Source organism: Coregonus clupeaformis, chromosome 30, assembly GCF_020615455.1.
Source record: "Coregonus clupeaformis isolate EN_2021a chromosome 30, ASM2061545v1, whole genome shotgun sequence".
Lineage (NCBI taxonomy): Eukaryota > Metazoa > Chordata > Actinopteri > Salmoniformes > Salmonidae > Coregonus > Coregonus clupeaformis.
In genome coordinates, this window is record NC_059221.1 from 40,033,286 (window position 1) to 40,054,165 (window position 20,880).

The window sequence follows — 20,880 nt, forward strand, 5'->3', positions numbered from 1 at the left end:
GGGCAAGGTAACGAGTTGGAGCCTTGATTGTCATGCTAACTGTCTCAAGACTGCCTGCCCCCATTCGGTTCCCAGTCAGGTGATTGAGGCTAAACCCCCAGATTTGTCCCTGGTTCCCGAGACATATCACGATTTGGGGGAAGTTTTCAGTAAGCAGAAGGCTCTGTCACTTCCTCCCCACCGACCATATGATTGTGCCATCAACCTGGTTCCTGGAGCTGTCTACCCCAAGGGAAGGTTATACAGTATCTCCCGACCTGAACGTGAGGCGTTGGAGACCTACATCAAGGAGTCCCTAGCTGCTGGTCTCGTTCGGTCCCTCGTCATCACCCCTGGGGGCAGGATTCTTCTTTGTGGGAAAGAAGGATGGCTCTCTTCGACCGTGTATTGATTATCGGGGGTTGAATGACATCACGGTCAAGAACAAGTATCCCCTGCCCTTGATGAGTTCTGCCTTCGACTCCTTACAGGGTGCTACGGTGTTCACCAAGCTAGACCTACGCAATGCGTATCACCTGGTCCGGATCAGAGAGGGGGACGAGTGGTTGACGGGTTTCAATACACCGATGGGTCACTTCGAGTATCAGGTGATGCCGTTTGGACTGACCAATGCTCCAGCGGTATTCCAGAGTATGGTGAACGACGTCCTGAGAGATATGATCGGTCTCTTCGTGTTTGTTTACCTGGATGACATTCTGATCTTCTCGAAGGAACCTTCCGACCACGTCCAGCATGTCCGGCAGGTTCTGCAGCGATTGTTGGAGAATCGCCTGTTCGTGAAGGCCGAGAAGTGCGAGTTTCACGCCCACACTACATCCTTTCTCGGGTACATCATCTCCAGGGGTGAGATTAGGATGGATCAGGAGAAGGTTAGAGCGGTTCTGGAATGGGTCCAGCCCGGTACGAGATTGCAACTCCAGAGATTTTTGGGGTTTGCGAATTTCTACCGCAGATTCATCCGGGATTACAGCCGTGTGGCCGCTCCGTTAACTGCCTTGACTTCCAGTATCAGGACCTTCAAGTGGAATCCGGAGGCGGATCGAGCGTTTCTGGATTTGAAGAGGCGATTCACCAACGCACCGATTCTCTCTCAACCGGACACGGCCCGTCAGTTCGTCGTTGAAGTGGACGCGTCTGATGTGGGAGTTGGCGCCATCCTGTCGCAGCGATGCTCCACGGACAGTAAACTCCATCCCTGCGCCTACTACTCTCGTCGCCTTTCGCCTGCAGAGAGGAATTACGATGTGGGTAACCGGGAGCTTCTCGCGGTGAAACTTGCCTTGGAGGAGTGGCGCCACTGGTTGGAGGGCGGAGCAACCGTTTATTGTCTGGACTGACCACAAGAATCTTGCTTACATGCAATCGGCTAAACGTCTCAACTCCCGTCAGGCCAGGTGGGCGTTGTTTTTCGGACGATTCAAGTTTGCCCTGACGTTCGACCTGGATCTAAGAACGGCAAGGCGGACGCCTTGTCCCGGATGTTCTCCAAGACGGAGGAGAGTGGGTCCAAGACCGAGACTATTCTCCCCCGGAACTGCGTCGTGGGAGCAGTGATGTGGAAGATTGAGGAGGAGGTGCTGGCGGCCCTTCGGACTCAGCCCGGTCCCGGTAACGGTCCACCCGGTCGGTTGTTTGTGCCTGAGTCGGTTCGTCCCGCTGTCCTCAAATGGTCCCACGCCAGCAAGATGGCTTGTCACCCCGGCGTGGCTCGGACTATGGCGTTTCTTCGCAGACGTTTTTGGTGGCCTGCCATGGCCGAGGATACTCGGGGTTTTGTTGCTGCCTGTCCAGTGTGTGCGCAGAATAAGAGTACCAATCGGCCCAGCTCTGGACTACTTCACCCCCTTCCTATTCCCCGGCGTCCATGGTCGCATCTGGCCCTGGACTTCGTCACGGGGTTGCCCGCTTCTGAGGGGAACACGGTCGTTCTGACTATCGTGGACAGATTCAGCAAGTTCGCCCACTTTGTGCCTATTGCCAAGCTTCCCTCTGCCTCGGAGACGTCCGAGATCCTGGTTAGGGAGGTTTTCAGGGTCCACGGTTTGCCCAGTGATATCGTTTCCGACCGTGGCCCTCAGTTTACCTCTGCTGTCTGGAAGTCCTTCTGTTTGGCCATTGGAGCTACAGTCAGTCTCACATCTGGTTTTCACCCCCAATCCAATGGTCAGGCGGAGAGAGCCAACCAGAAGATGGAATCCACGCTACGCTGTCTGGTCTCTTCCAACCCCACCTCCTGGGCCTCTCAGTTGCCTTGGGTTGAGTATGCCCACAATACTCTCCCTACATCTGCCACTGGGATGTCTCCCTTCCAGTGCCTGTATGGCTACCAACCTCCCCTGTTCCCTTCTCAGGAGAAGGAGCTCTCAGTGCCTTCTGTTCAGGCCCATATTCGGCGTTGCCACCGGACCTGGCATCGGGCCAGAAAGGCACTCCTTAGAGGTTCGGACCGGTATCAGCTCCAGGCGAATCGTCGCCGGATCCCCGCTCCCACCTATACCATCGGAGATAGGGTTTGGTTGGCCACACGGGATCTTCCGTTACGGACTGAGTCTAGGAAGTTGTTACCGAGTTTATTGGTCCGTTTGTGGTGGAGAAGGTGATCAATCCAGTGGCAGTGCGACTCAGACTACCGAGGACGCTCAGAGTCCATCCCACCTTTCATGTCTCCTGCCTCAAGCCTGTCTTCCTCAGTCCTCTGTTGCCTCCTCCGCCTCCTCCTCCTCCTCCTCGGATGATCGGAGGTGGTCCTGCCTACACGGTGCGTCGCATTATGGATTCCAGACGGCGGGGCCGGGGTTTCCAGTATCTCGTGGACTGGGAGGGTATGGTCCTGAAGAGAGGAGTTGGATTCCGCGGCGACAGGTCCTAGATGCGGATCTCATCAGGGACTTTTACCGCCTCCATCCTGGCGCTCCGGGGAGTCCGCCCGGTGGCGTTCGTCGGAGGGGGTACTGTAACGATCCCGGCTGTCTGAGTCGGGTCCTGGTCGTAATCTCCAGTTTCCCGAGGGTTCGGGAACGCTCCGGGAGCGCTCTGGTTTCCGCACCTGCTTCCCATTAGCAATCTGCACACCTGGGCCTAATCAGCACCTTTCTTAGGCTCTGGCCCAACATCCAGTTCCTGCCGGATCGTTAGCCATGAACAGTAGGTGTTCTGTGTATCAGTTTAGAGCGTTCTAGCGTGAGTTTTGTTATTTTGTACTTTGTTGAGTTTTTGTGTTCTTACCTCCGTTTTTGTTCCACCTGCAGTCACACGTCCGGAACCTTCACCCCACCTCTGCCTGATGGTCGGCGGCTGCCGAGCCATCACTGGACCCAGTACTGCACCCCCAACTACTCAACCACGCCGCCCGCTCTGTCCCTGGATTATACTGCACCTTTTGTCGTATCTAATAAACCCTCACCTTCGTTCAACTCTCCTTGTCCTGGTCTGCTTTTGGGTTCTGGCTGAGGGAACTGTGACAATTCTAGGCGGCTTATGGTAGAGAAATGAACATTAAATTCTCTGACAACAGCTCTGGTGGACATTCCTGCAGTCAGCATGCCAATTGCACGCTCCCTCAAAACTTGAGACATCTGTGGCATTGTGTTGGGTGACAAAACTGCACATTTTAGAGTGATCTTTTATTGTCCCCAGCACAAGGTGCACCTGTGTAATGATCATGCTGTTTAATCAGCTTCTTGATATGCCACACCTGTCAGGTGGATGAATTATCTTGACAAAGGAGATATGCTCACTAACAGGGATGTAAACAAATTTGTGCAAAAAAATTTGAGAGAAATAAGCTTTTTGTGCATAAGGAACATTTCTTGGATGTTTTATTTTAGCTCATGAAACATGGGACCAACACTTTTCATGTTGCGTTTATATTTTTGTTTTGTGTATATCTGTTCAAAATGTGTTTGTATTTAGAATTAAAAAAATATACACTGCTCAAAAAAATAAAGGGAACACTTAAACAACACAATGTAACTCCAAGTCAATCACACTTCTGTGAAATCAAACTGTTCACATAGGAAGCATCACTGATTGACAATAAATTTCACATGCTGTTGTGCAAATGTATTGGACAACAGGTGGATATTATAGGCAATTAGCAAGACACCCCCAATAAAGAAGTGGTTCTGCAGGTGGTGACCACAGACCACTTCTCAGTTCCTATGCTTCCTGGCTGATGTTTTGGTCACTTTTGAATGCTGGCGGTGCTTTCACTCTAGTGGTAGCATGAGACGGAGTCTACAACCCACACAAGTGGCTCAGGTAGTGCAGCTCATCCAGGATGGCACATCAATGCGAGCTGTGGCAAGAAGGTTTGCTGTGTCTGTCAGCGTAGTGTCCAGAGCATGGAGGCGCTACCAGGAGACAGGCCAGTACATCAGGAGACGTGGAGGAGGCCGTAGGAGGGCAACAACCCAGCAGCAGGACCGCTACCTCCGTCTTTGTGCAAGGAGGAGCAGGAGGAGCACTGCCAGAGCCCTGCAAAATGACCTCCAGCAGGCCACAAATGTGCATGTGTCTGCTCAAACGGTCAGAAACAGACTCCATGAGGGTTGTATGAGGGCCCGACGTCCACAGGTGGGGGTTGTGCTTACAGCCCAACACCGTGCAGGACGTTTGGCATTTGCCAGAGAACATCAAGATTGGCAAATTCGCCACTGGCGCCCTGTGCTCTTCACAGATGAAAGCAGGTTCACACTGCACATGTGACAGACGTGACAGAGTCTGGAGACGCCGTGGAGAACGTTCTGCTGCCTGCAACATCCTCCAGCATGACCGGTTTGGCGGTGGGTCAGTCATGGTGTGGGGTGGCATTTCTTTGGGGGGCCGCACAGCCCTCCATGTGCTCGCCAGAGGTAGCCTGACTGCCATTAGGTACCGAGATGAGATCCTCAGACCCCTTGTGAGACCATATGCTGGTGCGGTTGGCCCTGGGTTCCTCCTAATGCAAGACAATGCTAGACCTCATGTGGCTGGAGTGTGTCAGCAGTTCCTGCAAGAGGAAGGCATTGATGCTATGGACTGGCCCGCCCGTTCCCCAGACCTGAATCCAATTGAGCACATCTGGGACATCATGTCTCGCTCCATCCACCAACGCCACGTTACACCACAGACTGTCCAGGAGTTGGCGGATGCTTTAGTCCAGGTCTGGGAGGAGATCCCTCAGGAGACCATCCGCCACCTCATCAGGAGCATGCCCAGGCGTTGTAGGGAGGTCATACAGGCACGTGGAGGCCACACACACTACTGAGCCTCATTTTGACTTGTTTTAAGGACATTACATCAAAGTTGGATCAGCCTGTAGTGTTGTTTTCCACTTTAATTTTGAGGGTGACTCCAAATCCAGACCTCCATGGGTTGATACATTTGATTTCCATTGATCATTTTTGTGTGATTTTGTTGTCAGCACATTCAACTATGTAAAGAAAAAAAGTATTTAATAAGATTATTTCGTTCATTCAGATCTAGGATGTGTTGTTTAAGTGTTCCCTTTATTTTTTTTGAGCAGTGTATATATTAATTGAAGTCATTCTTTTTTTTACTTCAAGCAGGTTGTTATAAAATCAGATAAAATCTCTTTCATATCATGATTCATACAGTGAGAAATCTGACAGATTTAGTCTTTACTCTTATACAAAACGTCCTCAATTTGATGTAGGCTAGAATTACAATATGATGACCACAATATGATTTTATTCATTCATTTTATTCAACATAACCTTTAAGTCATTGCACTTACAAGCGCCTATAAGAAAATATCAAAATTCATTTGGTTAAGAAATGCATTATTCATATAAAAACATATATCCCGTATTCAACATTCAATGTATTCAAGTCAATTGTTATGGTATCTACCTCAATGCACAAATTATTCAGCCATGTTAGACAAATGATGACAGTGGCCTACATAGAAAACAAGAAAACATGCAAGCAACATCTAATTTTACTCGTGTAAAAATGTCACATCCCCGTCACAGTTTTCTCACATTATTCCCTTGCGTAGTCTACATATACATTTAGTATAGAGGACTGACAAACAAGTAGGTTCCTCTCTGATAAAATAAATTAAGCCCCTTACCACATAGGCAAACAATGTTTTAAAGTGAACAGATTATACTTTTGCACTCCAGTGCTTATTCAGTGAATTATAGTTACAATGGTCTATGCCAGAATATAAATGGCCTTTTCCAATATATGCACTGGGCATAGGAAATCCACAATAAAAAAGACTGCAATTTTGCTATTTTTTATTTTATTTCTGGCCACTCATATATTTTGCTATTGTGAAATTCCTATGTATATGCTCAGCAGGAAATGTCAATTAAATATAAATAAAGTACAATTCTGAAACGCATCACAGTGTGCCATGTCATGAATCGCTGTAATTCATTTGTTAGGTCATCACTCATAAAGCTACAGTAAATGCCATATTTCATAAGGAACCGTCTAAAAACATGTTCAGAACCCCCTTTTTTCCTCTGTAGGTTTGTCTGTAGGCTACTCTAGGAGTATGAGAGGATGCTATGTATCTGCCTAGATCTTTCTGTCTGGCTCAAGGCTGTTGCTGGTACTGGCTCTCTGTTGCCGTGTAGAAATCCTCCAGGACACTCTGCAGGTACTCAAAGGTTGGACGGTCCTCGGGCTTGTTCTTCCAGCACTCCAACATGACGTCATAGAGCTCCTGGGGACAGCTGTCGGTGCGCTGCATGCGGTAGCCTCTCTCCAGGGAGCGGATCACTTCTGGGTTCGTCATCCCTAGATGACAGAGCCAGCACAGAAGCACATCATTATAAGGGGGGGGGGGAAGAGGGTGAACCTTACACTTTATTCATTTCATTCATCATTCAATTAACATACAGTACAAGTACAGCAGAGTACATGTTCTCATTCAGGTCCTCTGACCTGGATATGGTGTGCGTCCATAGCTGATGATCTCAGTCAGTAGGATGCCAAAGGACCAGACGTCTGATTTGATGGTGAAGGAGCCGTAGTTGATTGCCTCCGGGGCCGTCCACTTGATGGGGAACTTTGCTCCTGTTAGGGAACAACAGTATGCTTTCTTACTGTACGTCTGCTGCCCCCTGCTGGCACTGAAATATATTACAGCAGCTTGTCTCAACATATTGCTTTCTACTCAAACCATGTCACTCATTCACTTCAACACACTTTCCTCTGACACAATGATATCTTTCCCTTCTGATACAATCATGGCTCTCACTTCCTTGTTCCAACTCTGACTTCCCTCACTAATTGTTGTTCCAAACCACACCCCGATCTGAAAGCCTTCTAACTTTACTCTGATGTACTAATATTTGTTAACTCAGCTGTCATGTCACAGTCATTTGAATCCATTATGTGGCACAGACATGTTCCTCAAGTGGATAATGCCAGATGCTGATATTACCTTCCCTGGCTGTGTACTCATTGTCCTCAATGATTCGGGCGAGGCCAAAGTCAGCGATCTTGCACACCAGAGCCTTGGAGACCAGGATGTTGGCGGCTCGCAGGTCCCGGTGGATATAGTTCCTCTGCTCGATGTAGGCCATACCTTCTGCAATCTATGGACAAAGACATGGTTGGATGTGCGCAGACAGCAGGAAAGGTGGTCCTCCAGAAGCAGGAGCATGGGGGGTTTCTAATAATTCATCTCCCAAGTGCTCTCAATGATTTATTGTGCAATATATATATTGTTTTCAAGTATAGTTTCTAAAGCCTCCCCTTAGGTTCTGCTACGGGATAATAAAATAAGCAGTTAAAAATTATGATAACGATAGCTATACTGGGACCATCTGGGTCCCTTTAAACTTCCAACTACCATCAGGCTTTATCATTCATCTCTCATCCCCTCTCCCTCTCTCACTCCTTCTATCGTTCTTCCTGTCTTTCTTTCTTTCTTTCTTTCTTTCTTTCTTTCTTTCTTTCTTTCTTTCTTTCTTTCTTTCTTTCTTTCTTTCTTTCTTTCTTTTTTTTTTTCTCTCTCACACGGGTATATAGACACAAACTGACTGACATATTCAATCCATATCTCTAAAGTTCAGTGCTATAGCGCTATTCAAATTTAAAGGCAACGTTCCCGTGTTGGTGGAGACCGCGTTCACTGTAAACGCTGCATATGTCGGCTCAATCGGAAATAACCTTTACATTTCTGTCGCAACTAGATAAGCCTTATCTGTGTACCAATCTCAGTGGAATAATTTAACATAAATCATAGCAGATTTAAATCTGACAATGTCTTCCTGTTCCCTTCTCTTTAAATTATCCTCTCTCTTTCTGTAATTCGACTCCTCATATTCCATTTCAGTATCTTTCAAAAAAAAAATATTCTCTCACCTCACTTCACTCTAAAATCTACATACAACAGATGGCATAAACATACACGCTCACAGATAAGCATGCGTTCATAAGTTCTGCTTTACTGTTAATAAGTTCCTTATTGCCTCTGTTTATCTGCAGCAACAGGTGTACAAATGGAAATACTGTATGATCGGGTTTCAAACTGAAATGTTGGATTGTGTTGTGTCCAATACTGTCAAAAATAATTTCACATCACAATATTGTTGAACAGCAAACATTGGCGTGAAGAATTTTGGTTTAGAAACACGTTCTGCCACACACCTTCTTCTGCCAAGCTAAATACAGGATTTGAATATTGAAATGCTGCCTACAATAGGAAAAACATAGAACAAAGGCATGAAACAGAAGAGCATCCAAATGAGTGGCTTGCTATTGTCAGTCACTGGGCATAACAAGACCAAAGCATTCTCCTTTTTCTTTGGTTCTGGTGTTAGTGTCACACTTTTCCCTTCTACCACAGTAGAAGACTGGAAGAATATAAACAGTAGAACACTGGAAGAATATAAAACCATACAATTCAACAAAATCCAAACTGACAGTTTAACTTTGACATAACTGAATCTCACCTGTGCTGAGAAATCAATGAGTTTGGGGAGTTGAACACGGTTCCCCTCGTCACTCTTCAAGAAGTCAAGCAAACTGCCTAAACACACACACACACACGCACGCACGCACGCACGCACGCACCCACACACACACACACACACACACACACACACACACACACACACACACACACACACACACACACACACACACACACACACACACACACACACACACAAGCACACACATGCACAGAAAAGCACACACAAAAATAGTAAATGACAGAGATACACTGATGTATCGTAATGTAAATGTATATAAAATATCAAACGGGTGTACACACCCTTCTCCATGTACTCTGTGATGATGTAGATGGGTTCCTCTTTGGTAACCACAGCGTTCAGACGGACCAGCTTGTCGTGCTGCAGAGCCTTCATCAGGTTAGCCTCGTCCAGGAAAGCCTCCACAGACATGGTGCCAGGCTTCATGGTCTTCACTGCCACCTTAGTGTGCTTGTTGTATGTAGCTACAGAAAAAGACACAAAGCAAACCACATTACCTATGCTAGCTCAGTTTACAGCTCCACCAAGCAAGATGTTTTCAGAATACATATCAACTTATACTGATCTCCCAGTATTGGTCTGAACGTAACCTTCTCAGAATGACCGAGTAAGAACTTTAAATGACATGGAGCTCACCCATCCAGACCTCTCCAAACTGGCCAGCCCCGAGCCTCCTGTCCAGTTTGAGGGAATCCCGAGGGATCTCCCAGGCATCCTTCTCCCAGGGCTTCTGGGGCTTGGGACTGAGGCAGGGGCTGGTCAAGGCCTGACACAGACCGTCTCCCTGCTCTGTAGGAAACAAACACATCCAGTAAGACATCCACACCCAAAGCTCTGAATCCTACAGGACATTTAATACCATTAGCTGAATGTATCATTGAACTGTACATAGCACACATTAATAAACCCATAGAAAGTCAGTACTGCTGGAGGCCAAGTACACGATTTGTCCGTTTTCAGAACAGGCAGCCAGCAGAGGGGGCTGTTCATCTCCAACGTCCACAATCAACTTTAGTAGCAGTGGACACTAGTGCCTTCAAATTCAGAGCCAGTTCCACTGCTATATTTCACTGATTTAGACCTGGGACACCAGGTGGGTGCAAGTAACTATCAGGTAGAACAGAAAACCAGCAGTACTCCGGACCTCGTAGGGCAGTGTTTCTTTTAATCCTGGTCCTGGGGACCTCAGGGGGTGAACCTTTTTGGCGTTTTCCCTAGCACTACACGCCTGATTCAAATAATCAAAGCTTGATGATGAGTTGATTATTTGAATTAGGTGTGTAGTGCTAGGGCAAAGAACAAAAATGTGCACCCCTTGGGGTCTCAATGACCAGGATTGGGAAACACTGTCTTAGGTTAATAAGATTTGAATAGCCCTTCTCTAGTATATTATGGATGTCTGTGATGTTGGCACTCACTCTTATAGTGGCCGACCAGTTCCTGCAGGGTGGTGAAGGTGATGCGCGGGGAGATGTAGAAGCCACCGTTGTCCAGTGTACGGATCTTGTAATGCTTGACTGTGTCTCCTGATTGGGAATCACTGTCCCTTACGGATAGGGAGTAGCTGCCTGTAGCAGGAAGGAGAGACGGCTTGCTAAAGTCTGAAAGTGCGCTTGTTTAATGTGTATGTCTAAGAGCTTTTGAACTTGCTCACCCTTGGTGGTCTCACTGTCACGGATCATAAACGATCCCATTTTGTTTCCTGATGCCAGCAGCTGCCTCTCTGCATCTTTCCTGCTCACTCCTTTAAAGAACCACCTGGGGGAGGGGAAAGTTATATCAGACTGATTGCTTTGAGCAGCTTCTACTCACACACTACACTGGAGAACATACTTACTCTTCGGTTTCAAGGCTGTCTATGGCTACATAGTTACTGGGGATGAAGCCTTCCTGGCCTGTGCTGATTAACTGGGCTCTCCACCATTCTCCAGACCTACAGAAAGAGAGAGAGAGGGAGAGAGAGAGAGAGAGAGAGAGAGAGAGAGAGAGAGAGAGAGAGAGAGAGAGAGAGAGAGAGAGAGAGAGAGAGAGAGAGAGAGGGGGGGACGGACAGACAAACAGAAAGACGGACGGGCGGACGGACGGACGGACGGACGGACGGACGGACAGACAGACAGACAGACAGACAGACAGACAGACAGACAGACAGACAGACAGACAGACAGACAGACAGACAGACAGACAGACAGATTGTGAGAGGTGAGGGAATAGGTATTATGGGTATTATAGGTATTATAGGTATTTTAGGTATTCAGTGCTCTGTATGGGTATGAATGCATCATGTTTATGTATAAATGTCAGATACACTCACTCCTGTAAGATTTTAAGCTTGTCTCCCTTCTTGAAGCCCAGGTCGCCATCATTTATACCCTCATAGTCATACAGTGCAATGGCAATGCTCTCAGGACCTGGGGGGGGGGAGGAGGCAGAGAATGTAAGTGTGTGTGTGTGTGTGTGTGTGTGTGTGTGTGTGTGTGTGTGTGTGTGTGTGTGTGTGTGTGTGTGTGTGTGTGTGTGTGTGTGCGTGCGTGTGTAAAAATGCAAAAATGTAAAATGTAATGTGCGTGTGTGTGTGTCTGTGTGCATGCACACATATGACAAAGAGAGACTTTGTTTTTTCCATCAAGTGCAACTCTTACATGATTAAAAACAACAACAACAGCGCTTTGCCTAGGTCACTTCCTGTCTGGCTGCTTTAGTGGTATAGCAGTGGAGAGATCATCTGCTGTCTCGTGTCGTGAGGCTCTGAGTGGGGGCTATCTCAAAACCTACACGTTCTCACCTCTTTCACTTTCCATATGTGGCCTCAGCCACATAGTCTATAATTACATGGCAACAAACAATTGACAGTATGTAGTGTGCTGCTGGAAATACGGTGTGATGAAGCTGAGCACTGTAACAGTTCCTACGTCACAAATTCAAGTGAGCCAAGTGAGTGCTGTAACTTCTCTGCGTCACACTCACCCTCAGAGGGGACTGGAGGGCCAGTGGAAATGGTTCTATTCTGTGAAAGACAGAAAGAGGTTTGAAGAGTTGAGGAGAACCATGGGAAATGTAGTATAGAAGCTGGGAGAAAGTGAGTGAAACATGAGAGGTCAAATGACAGATGAAGTAAAAGTGAGATAAATGGATAGAAAATAGGAATTCAAAACAGAAAGAGAGAAGAGACAACTTCCCCCAAATTATAATCATCTTTTTTTAAAACAACACCCTTGCCTTTGTTGCACTAACACTCACACTTGTCTTTTCTAACTGACTTTGCTGATAGCTGCTTTATTTATTTTTTTAATTTTTAAATGTTTAGTCATTTAGCTGACGCTCTTATCCAGAGCGACTTACAGTTAGTGAGTGCATACATTATTATTATTTTATTTCATACTGGCCCCCCGTGGGAATCGAACCCACAACCCTACCAACTGAGCTACATCCCTGCCGGCCATTCTCTCCCATACCCTGGACGACGCTGGGCCAATTGACTTACTATGACTGTGATATGTGGTTCTCACCTAGCTATGAACGCATTAAGTCCCTCTGGATGAGAGCGACTGCAAATGACTGAAATGTACATGCAAATTCAATGTCTGTTTAAACAATGATCACAAAATTAATTTCTGCGTTCAGTGGATGTGTTACTTCCCCTTCCTCATTCTAACAGCGCTTACAGTTGGTTTACAGTAAACACACAGGAAGTAATGACCACCCCAGACACCAAAGGAAACCCACTTATAGATCAGTCACTTACAGTGGGGAAAGAAAGTATTTAGTCAGCCACCAATTGTGCAAGTTCTTCCACTTAAGAAGATGAGAGAGGCCTGTCATTTTCATCATAGATACACGTCAACTATGACAGACAAGATTGAGATTTTTTTTCTCCAGAAAATCACATTGTAGGATTTTTAATGAATTTATTTGCAAATTATGGTGGAAAATACGTATTTGGTCACCTACAAACAAGCAAGATTTCTGGCTCTCACAGACCTGTAACTTCTTCTTTAAGAGGCTCCTCTGTCCTCCACTCGTTACCTGTATTAATGGCTCCTGTTTGAACTTGTTATCAGTATAAAAGACACCTGTCCACAACCTCAAACAGTCACACTCCAAACTCCACTATGGCCAAGACCAAAGAGCTGTCAAAGGACACCAGAAACAAAATTGTAGACCTGCACCAGGCTGGGAAGACTGAATCTGCAATAGGTAAGCAGCTTGGTTTGAAGAAATCAACTGTGGGAGCAATTATTAGGAAATGGAAGACATACAAGACCACTGATAATCTCCCTCGATCTGGGGCTCCACGCAAGATCTCACCCCGTGGGGTCAAACTGATCACAAGAACGGTGAGCAAAAATCCCAGAACCACACGGGGGGACCTAGTGAATGACCTGCAGAGAGCTGGGACCAAAGTAACAAAGCCTACCATCAGTAACACATTACGCAGCCAGGGACTCAAATCCTGTAGTGCCAGACGTGTCCCCCTGCTTAAGCCAGTACATGTCCAGGCCCGTCTGAAGTTTTCTAGAGTGCATTTTGGATGATCCAGAAGAGGATTGGGAGAATGTCATATGGTCAGATGAAACCAAAATATAACTTTTTGGTAAAAACTCAACTCGTCGTGTTTGGAGGACAAAGAATGCTGAGTTGCATCCAAAGAACACCATATCTACTGTGAAGCATGGGGGTGGAAACATCATGCTTTGGGGCTGTTTTTCTGCAAAGGGACCAGGACGACTGATCCGTGTAAAGGAAAGAATGAATGGGGCCATGTATCGTGAGATTTTGAGTGAAAACCTCCTTCCATCAGCAAGGGCATTGAAGATGAAACGTGGCTGGGTCTTTCAGCATGACAATGATCCCAAACACACTGCCCGGGCAACGAAGGAGTGGCTTCGTAAGAAGCATTTCAAGGTCCTGGAGTGGCCTAGCCAGTCTCCAGATCTCAACCCCATAGAAAATCTTTGGAGGGAGTTAAAAGTCTGTGTTGCCCAGCGACAGCCCCAAAACATCACTGCTCTAGAGGAGATCTGCATGGAGGAATGGGCCAAAAATACCAGCAACAGTGAGTGAAAACCTTGTGAAGACTTACAGAAAACGTTTGACCTGTGTCATTGCCAACAAAGGGTATATAACAAAGTATTGAGAAACTTTTGTTATTGACCAAATACTTATTTTCCACCATAATTTGCAAATAAATTCATTAAAAATCCTACAATGTGATTTTCTGGATTTTTTTTCCTCATTTTGTCTGTCATAGTTGACGTGTACCTATGATGAAAATTACAGGCCTCTCTCATCTTTTTAAGTGGGAGAACTTGCACAATTGGTGGCTGACTAAATACTTTTTTTCCCCACTGTATATTTGGCAACAGAGAAGAGTCCAGCAGTTATGCAAAGCAACAACTAGTTAGAACATTACTTATTTGGGTAATGCACCTCACATATCAATCCTCTGTGCATAGTCATGATGTAGGGAGGCTCACACGTTGCTTTTCACTATGTTGTCTCGGTGACAATGACAAATATAACTCATTAGAATGTCCCTTTCACTGACCATGTCTCCCACTGATTGTTTTTCTCTCTCTCTCACTCTTTCTTCCTCTCCCTGTACTCCATCATCACCATCATCACCACCATCATCATCATCATCATCATCATCATCATCATCACCACCACCACCATCACCACCACCACCACCATCATCATCATCACCATAATCACCATCATCACCATCATCATCACCATTATTTATCACCATCATCATCATCATCATGACCAGTTATTCACTCACAGCCTTGGTCCCAGTGGTGGGGTCTTTGACATATTGGGTTGTCTGCGTCCGGATCAGAGCGTCATCAATCACTCCTTTGCTGCTGGGATCCTGCTGCTCTTTGGACCCCACACAGCCCATGGTGGAAGAACCTAACAATTTGTTATTTAAAAAAAATATCAGTCAGAATACAATGTAATTTACTACAGTAGCTACAGTTTGGATTTACTTTCATTACATCCTAAGAGCAACTGTTTACTGTACTGTTTCCCACACAGGCATACATGAAACCCAAGACCCACTCCAATTTGCATACCGCCCCAACAGATCCACAGATGATGCAATCTCTATTGCACTCCACACTGCCCTTTCCCACCTGGCAAGAGGAACACCTACGTGAGAATGCTGTTCATTAGACTACAGCTCAGCGTTCAACACCATAGTGCCCTCAAAGCTCATCACTAAGCTAAGGATCCTGGGACTAAACACCTCCCTCTGCAACTGGATCCTGGACTTCCTGACGGGCCGCCCCCAGATGGTAAGGGTAGGTAACAACACATCTGCCACGCTGATCCTCAACACGGGGGCCCCTCAGGGGTGCGTGCTCAGTCCCCTCCTGTACTCCCTGTTCACCCATGACTGCATGGCCAGGCACGACTCCAACACCATCATTACGTTTACTGACGACACAACAGTGATAGGCCTGATCACCGACAACGATGAGACAGCCTATAGAGAGAAGGTCAGAGACCTGGCCGTGTGGTGCCAGGATAACAACCTCTCCCTCAATGTGACCAAGACAAAGGAGATGATTGTGGACTACAGGAAAAAAAAGAGGACTGAGCACGCCCCCATTTTCATAGACGGGGCTGTAGTGGAACAGGTTGAGAGCTTCAAGTTCCTTGGTGTCCACATCACCAACAAACTATCATGGTCCAAACACACCAAGACAGTCGTGAAGAGGGCACGACAAAGCCTATTCCCCCTCAGGAGACTGAAAAGATTTGGCATGGGTCCTCAGATCCTCAAAGAATTCTACAGCCGCACCATCGAGAGCATCTTGACTGGTTGCATCACCGCCTGGTATGGCAACTGCTTGGCCTCCGACCGCAAGGCACTACAGAGGGTAGTGCGTACGGCCCAGTACATCACTGGGGCCAAGCTTCCTGCCATCCAGGACCTCTATACCAGGCGGTGTCAGAGGAAGGCCCTCAAAATTGTCAAAGACTCCAGCCACCCTAGTCATAGACTGTTCTCTCTGCTACCGCACGGCAAGCGGTACCGGAGTGCCAAGTCTAGGTCCAAAAGGCTTCTCAACAGCTTCTACCCCCAAGCCATAAGACTCCTGAACAGCTAATCATTGCTACCCGGACTATTTACACTGCCCCCCCCCCACCCCCACCCCCCTCTTTTATGCAAAAAAAAGAATAAAAAAAAAATATGCATTGTTGGTTAAGGGCTTATAAGTAAGCATTTCACTGTAATGTCTACAACTGTTGTTTTCGGCGCATGTGGCAAATACAATTTGATTTGATTTGATTTGATTACACCGCTGTTTAAAAGCAAAACAATTCTAGAAGTCTTCCTAATCACCAGAGCGACACCAAACTAGCAACACCCAGCCACGCCTTTGGGACAGCAGAGGCATACATGTCTTATTGGACATTTGGTGGCATGAAGAGCTCTTTGTTTTTCAAATAAAACCATAACTTAGTAACGCTGTGGGTGGAGTCATATGGTCTGTGTAAAATATTTAAAAGAGGGATATTAGACAAAGGGGGAATTCTTTTGATTGAACAGAGCCTATGTCTGTGTGAGAGAGACAGGACTGTCATTTTATGGTTCATCTGTGTTGACATAAACAGATGAGCTGGAGTATTATAAGACTGAGCGTGAGAGAGAGTGAGAGAGAGAGAGAGAGAGAGAGAGAGAGAGAGAGAGAGAGAGAGAGAGAGAGAGAGAGAGAGAGAGAGAGAGAGAGAGAGAGAGAGAGAGAGAGAGAGAGAGAGAGAGAGAGTGAGAGAGAGAGACGAGAGAGAGAGAGAGAGAGAGAGAGAGAGGGAGAGGGAGAGAGAGAGAGAGAGAGAGAGAGAGAGAGAGAGAGAGAGAGAGAGAGAGAGAGAGAGAGAGAGAGAGAGAGAGAGAGAGAGAGAGAGGGAGAGAGAGAGAGAGAGGGAGAGAGAGAGAGAGAGAGAGAGAGAGAGAGAGAGAGAGAGAGAGAGAGAGAGAGAGAGAGAGAGAGAGAGAGAGAGAGAGAGAGAGAGAGAGAGGGAGGGGAGAGAGAGAGAGAGAGAGAGAGAGAGAGAGAGAGAGAGAGAGAGAGAGAGAGAGAGAGAGAGAGAGAGAGAGAGAGAGAGAGAGAGAGAGAGAGGGAGAGAGAGAGAGGGAGAGAGAGAGAGGGAGAGAGAGAGAGAGAGAGAGAGAGAGAGAGAGAGAGAGAGAGAGAGAGAGAGAGAGAGAGAGAGAGAGAGAGAGAGAGAGAGAGAGAGAGAGAGAGAGAGAGAGAGAGAGAGAGAGAGAGAGAGAGAGAGAGAGAGAGAGAGAGAGAGAGAGAGAGAGAGAGAGAGAGAGAGAGAGAGAGAGAGAGAGAGAGAGAGAGAGAGAGAGAGAGAGAGAGAGAGAGAGAGAGAGAGAGAGAGAGAGAGAGAGAGCATCTGAGAGCTATTACTGTAACATAACAGAAGAAAATGTGACTGAAGCCATCATAGAGGTTAGCTTTCTGGGCTCGTATTCACAAAGCAGCTCAGTATAGGAGGGCTGATCTCGGATCGGGTCTCCCCTGTCCATATAATCATGTTCATTATGATCTAAAAGGGAAAACTGGCCCTAGATCAGTACTCGTGAGACACTTTGTGAATATGGGCCCTGAACACATTTTACTGCACTCACTCTTTTAGGATGTGGAGGAGTGCTGCTGGATTACAGCCATGTATCTCATCTCATGACATGGTCACGGAGAATGTTTCACATCAACAGTTACGCAAAGCTTCCAATTGGCTAATTCATCCCCCCTCCTCTCCCCTGTAACTATCCCCCCAGGTCGTTGCTGTAAATGAGTATGTGTTCTCAGTCAACTGACCTGGTAAAATAAGGGTAAATAAAAAATGGCTGTATACAACCACTTGATGAAAAATAATATTCACTTCCCTTTTCCATTTAAATGGTGTTCCTCTTTGCTTGATCTGTTACAGGAGGATCAGATTATTTTTGATCAGTTCAAGTTTAACTTCCAGCAAAGCCGTTTATGCTTACACGGTTTTAATTTCGATTAGTTAATAGGCAGCTAATGCACACCCAAAACTGATTAGTGAAGATGCTGGAGGAAAAATGAAAACTGATTAGTGAAGATGCTGGAGGAGAAATGAAAACTGATTAGTGAAGATGCTGGAGGAGAAATGAAAACTGATTAGTGAAGATGCTGGAGGAGAAATGAAAACTGATTAGTGAAGATACTGGAGGCGAAATGAAAACTGATTCCTTACATAGTACACTCAAATACCACTCAAAAGGCCAAAACACAAGAATGTGTATGGTTATTGTGACTGGAAAAGGTTCAGTCTACCATGATGCTTCTCCGTGCCAGTTTTCCAAGTTACAGGTAGCCTATTGGAAGACACACCCCGAATCTCAGGAGAAGACGTTTCTTCTTGCCTATCAAGGCTGAATCATGATAAAGTGTCTGCCCGCCCAGTAGTCCAAAGCTTCTCATCCGTCTACAAACCTCCTCGGACTCGTATCAACCACTCCATCCCCTATTTATCTAATCAAACCATGACACACATGCCATGCACTTCCTGTACAAAGGAAGTTGACTGGAGGTGAAGCCCTGACCATCCTTCCCCTCTCCATCCATCTCTCCTGCAGTCTCTTGATCCAATCAGCCCCCCAACCATCCTCCTCATGTCTCTGGGAGTGTCTGTCTGTCTGTCTGTCTCCAACCCACCATATTACCCACAGATGCAAATCTAGTGAGCTGTGAAAGCCCTGCGCCATGAGTGCCTCAGGCCCTAACTGCTATCATGGCATCTGATGCAGGGCAGGCGGCGGGCGGCTGCAGCTGGGACTGGACACCGTGTGAAAAGGAAAAACTGCACTGCTAAACCTCCCCTGCTCGCCTCTCACGCTTACACACTGCGATGCCAGCCCCCCAGGCACCATACACACAGGACGCTTTGCATTGGGAGGATTTGTCTCTGCAATTAGGAGAGGGGCAGTATGGCACGAGGTTCTCTGATAGGCTTCTCCAGCATTAAGTATGGACTTCCTGTTTCCTGAAGTAGAACTTTGAGAAACACTTGGCCTGATGAAACACCGATAGAACTATAGGAACTATTGTTAAGGGAAATGTGAGGGTTTCCAGCACAAGTTGATGCAATCATCATGTGGTATGAAGCAAATTGGGTCTTACATATTAAGTAGATTGACTCATCAGATATCCATGCAAGATTAGCATTGATAAAAAATAGTAGGCTATGCCAATAATTTCTTAGGGCGTGGAACATATGGAAAATGAAAACAGAGATGGAAGAAAGTGACCATTTACTTAGTTTTTGTTAACAAAATGCACCATTACTACACTCTTAGAAAAAAAGGTGCTATCTAGAACCTAAAGCGGTTCTTCAGCTGTCCCCATAGGAGAACCCTTTGAGGAACCCTTTTTGGTTCCAAGTACAACCCTTTTGCTTCCAGGTAGAACCCTTTTGAGTTCCATGTAGAACCCTTTACACAGAGGGTTCTACATGGAAACAAAAAGGGTTCTACCTGGAACCAAAACTGGTTCTACCTGGAACCAAAAAAGGGTTCTCCTATGGGGACAGCCGATGAACCCTTTTCAAACCCTTTTTTCTAAGAGTGTATTTTCCCTCAATAAATAGATTACAAACCATGAATAGGTGTTGCACCTGTAAATACACAATGTGAATATTGTAGGTGGTGTATCAGTAGGATAAGCAATAACTTTTGGTTCCTCTTCCTCATTTTTGAATAAGGTAGCCTAGGCAACAAAGCAGCTAGAGACAGAGGGTTCAGCTAAATGAAAAATAACTAGGCTACATGTCTCAACATTTCTGGGCTAAGTAAACACATTTTTGTTGTTTTGTTGTTGATGAAGAAACCGTTAAAATACATTTAACATTTACCACCATTTATGTGAACATTCTAATTCTGTAGTTTCTCAACTATCATCAGTGTACGGACAACATATACAAACCAATAGCACTGCAATATAGCCTACACAATAACACGGTCATAACCCTTTAATGCGCAATTTTCATAATGCCACTGAATGACCCAGATGGGAACCGCTTAAGACAACATCCATCTGTTCGTCCTCTTATTTTATTCTTTAAGAAATGCATATTGCCTATGGATATCAGTGAGTAGGTTAGACATATTCCCCTTCGTGGTCTAGAAGAAAAAAATGAGAGAGAATTACCTCGTTCCAACCAGCTGTATAATCCTTGGCCGCTATATGGCTATATGGTCTTCTAACCCCGAATTACTTGTATTCTTTAGAAAGCACTTATTTTTCTTTTATGTCGGCTCCTCCATCCCGACCCGTGATTATAATTCCGATAGAAAGTCCAGAAGGGTGCGTTTTAGTTTTATACGAGGAAGTTAGTGCGTTGGCTCGCATGTAACTGTAGACGAGGAACTTTCTCTCTGGCTCTCTGTCACTGGCTCTGTCACATCAATGATGACACTGATATCTTTTTTTTTTTTTTTTTTTTTTTTTTTTTTACTCTTCCGGAAAGTATTGGAGCAAGAATAGAGATGGGCTGAATATGGACAGTTAAAATACACATAAGAAATACAAATACGAAAATACACACTATCTTTCTTGAAAATAAATTCAATTTAAAATATACTGTAGTTAGCCTATCTCTGTCTATGTACAGTGAACTATTTTTGTGCCTTGAATTGGAAAAGTTGTCTTGATTAATAAAGTGACTCTACATGTCTACAGCTTGTTTTGGTACCTGCTGTAAGATATTATCTATGTTGAATATCCTAAATTGCACATAATTGCTGTATCAATTCTCAATATATTTTTTTACATTTTAGTCATTTAGCAGACGCTCTTATCCAGAGCGACTTACATCAGCAATTAGGGTTAAGTGCCTTGCTTAAGGGCACATCGACAGATTTTTCACCTAGTCG

The 20,880-nt window shown here is 45.8% G+C and overlaps 1 protein-coding gene across 1 annotated transcript; it reads right to left on the bottom strand.

Annotated features, from left to right (window-relative positions):
• Positions 1-5,685: 5,685 nt before the first annotated feature.
• Positions 5,686-20,387, bottom strand: LOC121546120 (tyrosine-protein kinase HCK). The gene is made up of 13 exons (XM_041857158.2): positions 20,156-20,387; positions 14,743-14,873; positions 11,925-11,964; positions 11,272-11,368; positions 10,798-10,893; positions 10,615-10,718; positions 10,379-10,528; positions 9,597-9,749; positions 9,242-9,424; positions 8,919-8,995; positions 7,403-7,556; positions 6,901-7,032; positions 5,686-6,753 (listed from the first exon to the last, which is right to left on the bottom strand). The coding sequence occupies exons 2-13, from the start codon at positions 14,860-14,862 to the stop codon at positions 6,551-6,553; spliced, it is 1,509 nt and encodes a 502-aa protein (XP_041713092.1). The 5' UTR covers positions 14,863-14,873; positions 20,156-20,387; the 3' UTR covers positions 5,686-6,550.
• Positions 20,388-20,880: the final 493 nt, after the last annotated feature.

Coding starts and splice junctions, on each gene's coding strand:
- LOC121546120 (XM_041857158.2), bottom strand. CDS start 14,862: ATGGGCTGTGTGGGGTCCAAAGAGCAGCAGGATCCCAGCAGCAAAGGA. Junction 10,719..10,797: donor GACAGCCTTGAAACCGAAGA/GTAAGTATGTTC, acceptor CCCCTCCCCCAG/GTGGTTCTTTAAAGGAGTGA. Junction 7,033..7,402: donor TGAGTACACAGCCAGGGAAG/GTAATATCAGCA, acceptor GTTCCCTAACAG/GAGCAAAGTTCCCCATCAAG.